Source organism: Octodon degus, unplaced genomic scaffold (genome assembly GCF_000260255.1).
Source record: "Octodon degus isolate 3935 unplaced genomic scaffold, OctDeg1.0 scaffold00130, whole genome shotgun sequence".
Classification (NCBI taxonomy): Eukaryota; Metazoa; Chordata; class Mammalia; order Rodentia; family Octodontidae; genus Octodon; species Octodon degus.
Window position 1 is genome coordinate 2,678,906 of NW_004524706.1, and position 7,147 is coordinate 2,686,052.

At 41.5% G+C, this 7,147-nt stretch overlaps 1 protein-coding gene across 6 annotated transcripts in view; it reads right to left on the reverse strand.

Moving 5' to 3' along the window:
• Zmym6 (zinc finger MYM-type containing 6) overlaps window positions 1–5,849 on the reverse strand; it is a 46,808-nt gene extending 40,959 nt beyond the window's left edge. For 3 of the 6 annotated variants that reach the window (XM_023701107.1, XM_023701106.1, XM_023701103.1), the window contains exons 1-3: window positions 5,676–5,764; window positions 5,199–5,321; window positions 4,368–4,535 (exon numbers count right to left, since the gene is read on the reverse strand). Coding sequence is in view for 5 of the 6 variants with exons in the window: in XM_023701106.1 (XP_023556874.1) it covers window positions 4,368–4,484 (117 nt within the window). In the remaining variant the exon portion in view is untranslated. The other 3 variants (XM_023701104.1, XM_023701105.1, XM_004641005.2) reach the window with 3 other exon arrangements.
• Window positions 5,850–7,147: the final 1,298 nt, after the last annotated feature.

Here is a 7,147-nt window from a genome sequence, read left to right on the forward strand (position 1 = left end):
GTATTATTTGTTGAAACTGTACTTCCGATTTGATTTGAAACTGTCTCATTGCTATCTGTTTATCAATAAAACTTTGAAAAAAAAAAAAAAAAAAAAAAAAGAACTGCCCTCTTGGCCTGGCATGACAGTACATACCTGTAATTCCAGCACTGGGGAAACTGAAGTAGGAGGAATGCCATGAGTTCAAAACCAGCCTGGGCTACATAGTGAGTTTAAGGACAGCCTGGACTACATGGCAAGACACTGTCTCAAAAAACCAAACTCTGCCGTCTTAGTTGGGCATGGTGACACACATTTATAATCTCAGAACTCAGGAGGCTAAGGCAGAAGGACCACCTAGAGTTCAAGGTCAGCCTGGACTACATAGTTAATTCAAGGCCAGCCTGAATTACACAGCAAGACCTTGTCTCAAAAAAACAAAAGCCCCAAAACAAACAAAAATTGTCCTGTCTTCTTTCCTTTACAACCAAACTCTAAAACTGTAAACTTACTTTTCTCTTCTTCATCTGAGAGTGCCAACGATGGCATGGGCTTTGCTTTGGTTATTTCAACTCATTATGAATTATTATTTGCAGTATTTTTGAACTGAATATTTATGTTCCCTATCCTCAAATTTATACTGAAACTCTCATCTCTACGGTAAAGCTGTCTGGAGGTGAAGCCTTTGAGAAATAATTAAGTCATAAAGGTAGAGCCCTAATAAACAGAATTAGTGCTCTTTTGAGGAAAGGCTAGAGAACTTAGTGGCTCTCCACCTCCAAGTTCTCAAAAAGAAGTAAGTCTATGGCAATTTGTTCTAACAGCACCATATAATTTATTGCTACAATGTAAATATGGTTTGTCCCCTCTGAAACTCATGTGAAAATCTGATTCCCAAAGTAACAGTGCTGAGAGATCACATGACCCCTAAGAGGTAAAGAGGTCATTAATCACTTAACAGTTTACCCCAAGAATCATTTGAGCATGTGTCACTTCAACCAGTTGATTCTTGTATTAAATAAATCCAATAAAATTGTCATTTTAATATTTCCTGTTATGTTATCTTATAAAAATTAACCAAAAAACACAAGTTTTGGTCATCCTGTATTTAAATAATTGGACTATTAAGTGGTTAAGAGTGACTCAGGCCTGGGAGATAGCTCAGTAGAAGAAGCGTTTGCCTGGCAAGTGCAAGGTCCTGAGTTCAATCCCCAGAGATAACAGTGTGCAATGTATTTATTATTGAAACTGTCCTACTGATCAGTTTTGAAACTGTCTCACTGCTGTTTGTTTCTCAATAAAACTATTTTTTTTTAAAACTAATATTGATTAGACAAGATATCATGTCTGCATCTTGTCCTCTGAGTTCAATCCCCAGTACTGCAAAAAAATAAAAATAAAGGGGACTGGAGCTTTCTTACAGGACTGAATCAGCTCCCAAGAGAGCCCACGTGCTCTCATGCAGCGAAGCTGCCGCGGTTTCTTCCCTCCATGCACATATGCTTGCCCTTTCTCCTTCCCACTGTGATGAAGTAACACAGAGGCCTCCCCAGAAGCCCATCAAATGCTACTCACGTGGTCTTGGATTTCCAACCTCTAAATGTGAGTCAAAACAAACGTGGGGGCCAGTAACGGGACTAAACCCAAACCTCAGGTGTGCTAAGAATTATGCCACTGAGTTGCATCTTCTGACCTTTTGGGTTTTGTTACTATTTTGAGACAAGGTCTTGCTATGTATGGGTTCAGGCTGGTCGTGAACCCATTATGTAGCCCACGATGGCCTCAAACTCTATGAAGTCCTTCTGCCTCAGCCTCCCAAGTGCTAGGATTACAGCCACATGCCACTACGTGTGGCTTTCTTCTTTCTTTTTTGAGACAGGATCTCACTAAATTGCTCAAGCTGGCCTCAAACTCAACTTGCTGTCCTGAACAGCTGGAATTACAGAAATAAGACACTATGCCCAGCTAAAAGAAACTTCTTTTATTGATTTTTAAATTTTTATTTTTTAATCGTTTTATTTTATGTATTTAGTACAGGGCCTACAGGGTCTTACTACACAGATCAGACTCCTCTTGTTTTCAGCCTCCTAAGTGCTGGGATTACAGGGGGGCGCCACCACACCCAGTCTTAATTGTCAGTGTCAGCCTGACAAGGCCTGTATGGCAGGCCAGGGATCAAACCCTGGCCCCTTCATCTACCTAAGCAGGCACTTTCCACTGAGCTATCTGGCCAACCCTTCTTCTATTGATTGTCTTGCTGAGACAGGATCTCTCATCTGGCCTTGAGCTCACTGTGTAGCAGGCTGGTCTCAAACTTGCAACAACCCTCCTGCTTCAGCCTACCAAGTGCTGGGATTACAAGTGTGTGACCAAGCCTGGCAATAAATTTCTTTATAAATGTCAAGTATTCTATAATAGCAATAGAAAGTGGACTACACAGACAGAATGATCATTTCCATGAAATTGGGATGAAAAGGAAGGGACAGATTTAAAACCTATTTAAAATGTGGTATCCACAAAACTTGGCAAATAGGCACTTCTAGCAGAACGAGAGAAACAATTTCAAGTAAGTGTCATGGATGCTATGACTCTTCATCTCCAAAGCCTTCAGACACTACCTCTAAACCCATGAATAAAACAAAACCTACCTGGCATCTCTGTCTTGGAATGATACTGCCTGTGAGATGGCGTGAGATACTAAATACTATTTTATTTGTTATCTTATTATTTTAAAATAGTATTGTTTGAATTATGTAATAAAGTCAATAAATATCAAGTATAAAGCCAAAGAAATGTCCAAGCAGAAAAAACTGTGACAAAATAACTCAATCTAGGTTCCTGAGGGGCAGTAGGAAAACTCTTTTACAAACACAACTCTGTTTCATATTACTGTTCCACTCCTGAAGACCAAAATTTGTAACAAAGCCAACAAGGTCCTGAAAAGTCTGGTCCCAAACTATATACAAAGATGTTTGATAGAAGCAGGATATTGTAGAATCTGACATGTGAATACCTGGGTTTAACATAGTCTTTGCCATTTATAACTGTGATCCATGGCAGACTACTTAAGACTTTTTTTTCTTTTTTTTTTTTGCTTTGGTTTCCTCATTTGCAAAAGGGAGGTAATATGGTTATAAGAGTGGTAACTAGCACACTCTAAACATATATAAAGATTAATAATTGTTTTTTTAGGGATACCAGAAATTGAACTCAGGACCTCGTGCTTGCCAGGCATGCACTGCAGCACTGAACGATATCGCTGGTCCCAATAAGAATCAATAAGTTAACATTAATGTCAAAACTATGATACAGTATATATTGTACATATAGTAATACCATCTATTATTGTTCACCAGTTTTTATATCTTTTATACAAGCCCACTACTTTTACAATTTTTCCAAAGAACCATGCATTTTTCCAACTTGGCTTGCCGATTTGTACTTTTTAGAACATTCTTCCCCACTCTTTACCAAGCCCATTCATTCTTCATAATTCAGTTCACAAATCCTTCCCTCAGGGAAACCATTAACCACTCTTAAATCCCACCAAAACTTCATCTGATTCCCTCTTTTAGGTTTTTCTTCCAAAGCACTTGTTATAGTATATAAAATTGGGTTCAATACTTGTATTATCTCTGTCTTCTTTACTAATGGAAAAGCTCTATCACAGACAAGACTTAGCCAATTTTTCTAGATCCCAGAGCCTGAACAACACTTAAATAAAGGAAACTACTATCAAATATGAGAATTTTTAAAATACCAAGTATGAAAAAAAATGGTAATATATATTACTTTATACATTATTGTGTAGTTAGCCTGATCAACCCATTATTTTAGTCCAGTGAAGGTAAACCTTTGCATGCTCTCAATAATAACAGATCTGCTGAGCTATCTCCCTGGCTCCAGATTCAATAATTTGCAAGGGAAAGAATTCCTTTTCCTCACAGCTTTGGAGAATATGATGTCCCACATATTAAGAGTTGCATTTGGTCATGGCCTTGTTACTGCAACATAATATGGCAGAAGGTGAAAGGGGAAGAGTACCCAAAAAAGATGAGAGAGCAAAAGGGGGCTGAACTAATTTTTGTAACAAGCCACAGTTAAAATAACTAACCTACTCCTGAGATAAGTGCAGTAATCCATTCAAAAAGACAGAACCCTCATAATCTAATCCCCCTTACTAGGTCCCAGGCCCCAATCCCCAGTAATGTTACACTGAGAATTAAGTTTCCAGCACATGAACTTTGGGGGCCATATTTGAACCACATCACCCATCTAATGGTGAAAAACTCACTTGGGTTGTTTTAACTTACAAACAAAAAACTGCCTAGCCAAAATTTTCAATTCGACAGTTTTTAAAATTTAAAAATCAAGAGGAAATGTTTTACTGCAGCATTATCAGGTTCTTCTTTAATTTTGTCCAGAAGCTTCTGCTGTGGTGCCATTGCTTTGTTACAGCCACCATCCAAAGGTTCTTTCATTCTACTTTTTTTATGTAGAGGCATTCTTCAGTTTAAAACTAACAGATTTCTTCTTGACGACGGATAGCTCTACCCCTAAAACACAACATCAAGAATCAGTGCTCAGATTTTTCGTCCTTGTTTATATAAAAAAGGTTCAGGGATCACCAACTAAAAGCAATTCTGGGACCATGACTAACTGTATTCTTTCTTTCTGCTCCGTTAGTAGCAACCTTCACCTAAAAGTCTTCTCACTATTGTAGTATCTTTAAAGGTAAGTACTGGGGTCTTTATATGTTAGAAGTAGCTATGAGAGGAAGTTATGAACCCACCAGAGAGACTAACTCAAGAAATATTCTATACAGTAAATATTATGACTTGGGGGGATCCCTGTTTTCGTATTTCAAAGTGGGGCATATCAACCTTCACACTCTTACCTTAACTAAACCTTCACTGGGACCCTTCAACGACCCATGGACCACCTGTACCTTCCCAGGTCTCCTAGATGGTCAGGCCCCGCTAAACCCCGCGTCCTAGGCAAGCGCTTGCTCTACAGAGCTCTCTCCCTGGCCCGGCCATTCTTTTTTCTTTCTTTCTTTTTATTTTTTTTGGCGGAATGAGGGATTGAACTCAGACCCTTGCGCTTGCCAGGGAAGCGCTCATTCTACTGAGCTATCTCCCCAGCCCCTTAAACCTTGCTTCCCAAATACCTTCCCATAAACAAAGAAGTGTAAGGACCTTTCAGGAGAAAGTCCTTACCCCAAACACAGTACGTTGCATTGGAAGCGTAACTATTCAAACCACAGCAAAAAGCAAGCTCTCCAAACTTGTCATTATCCAAACAGGCAAGGATTCCACACACGAATCTGATGTTTTAAAAGCCTGTTCCAAAGAGATAAGAAGTTTGGACCACTCGCCACAGTCTGGTAATCTAACGGGGCTCCACCCGCCAGGCCATCACATGCGTTCCCCAGTCCCACTTTCCACCAACAATTCCCATCCCCGGGCCGTCAGCGCAGTCTCGGAGAGCGAGCCCAAGACGCGCAAGGGCTGCTCACCGCGCCCCGAGGGGACTGCACGCAGCAGCCGCCTCAGCGGTGGAGTCCGCCCCGCGCCGCCTAGTCACGTGGCACGCCGGCCCCGCCCCGCCTCCCGCCTCCCGCCTCCCGCCTCCCGCTTCCCGCCCTCGCCCGCCGCCGAGCCCGCGTCACCGCTCCCGCGGCAAGGCACACCCACCTTTTGTTGCCTCCCCACTCCTGGAACAGCCACGAGCGGAATTCGGATAGGACCCGGGGCCCCCACGCCAGGACTCAAAGTACCTTCTTACAGGAATTTTTACCTGATCCGTCAGAAAGCGACTCCGGCCAATGGCGCGTGTGCAACCTAAGTCTCCGCCCTTCCTTCCCGTCATGCCCCTGAGCTGAGTTGAGTGGACCCTCCAGCCCTAGTCTCCGCCCTTTTTTCCCATCATGCCCCAGAACTGAGTGGACTGTGGCATCTCTGGTCTCCACCCTCTTTTCCCGAAAAGCACCAGACCTGAGCTAAGTGGGCTTCCCGGCATTCATCTGGCTTCAGTTATGGTTGACTTCTTAAAGAGACCGCCGCTTGGTTTTGAAAAATGGGAGATTAGAGGAATATCAGAGGCATTAGATGGTGCTGACAGTTCCGCTTTATTCTTAATGCCCATATTGAGAAAGGTGGCCTGCGAAGAAAAATAATAATACCTGACATTCATTAAGCCAATTGCTTGCTAAGCACTTGTAATGTAATGTCCCCCTTAATCCTGACCATAAGCCTCAAATATAAATATAAATTTTTATCTCGAGAGATAAGTGACGATATTAATTTGCCAATGTCAAGATTTGGAGCGGGGCGTGGTGGCACATGCCTGTAATCCCAGCACTTGAACGCTGGGGCAAGAGGATTACGGAGAGTCAGAATCAGCCTGTGCTACATAGTGAAGTCAAAGCTAGCCAGAACTATACCTGATCTGTCACGCGCCATTGGCCAGAGTTGCTTTCTTTTTTTTTTTTTTTTCTTTTCAAAGTTTTATTGATAAACATATAGCAATGAGACTGGAGTTGCTTTCTGACGGATCAGGTAATAGTTGTTTTTTTGAGACCTTGTCTTTAAAAACAACAAAAAAGTTAAGACTTTTATTTTTTTACCTTCTTTGTCTAAGGTCGCACCATGCAGTTCAGGCTGGCCTTGAGCTCACTTTGTAGCCCAGGCTGTTCTCCAACTTGCAAAGATCCTCCTGCCTCAGCCTCCTGAGTGCTGGGATTATAGGTGTCAGTACTCTCCACAAGATTTGGTATTTTTTAAATTCAACATTGTTTCAGATATACATCCGTGATTTCTGAGGTTGTCTTTCTTTTATTTTGACTACTGTTATTCTATTTTATAAGTATGCTACAATTTGATCACCTACTTTTAATAGGACGCTTGAGTTGTTTTCAATTTAGGGTTATGAGGAATAATGCTACTAAACTGGGCATAGTGGCACATGCCTATAATCCCCACACTCAGGAGGGTGAGACAGGAGGATCACCGGGTTTGAAGTGAGCCTGGGCTAGCAACATAGTAACTTAAAGCCCAGCCTCAAACAACACAAAGAAAGGAGTAATGCCACTATAAACATTCTTATATTTGTGTCACATGAGCACACATTCCTGTTGGGTTAAGTAGTGAAACTGCTTATTATATAT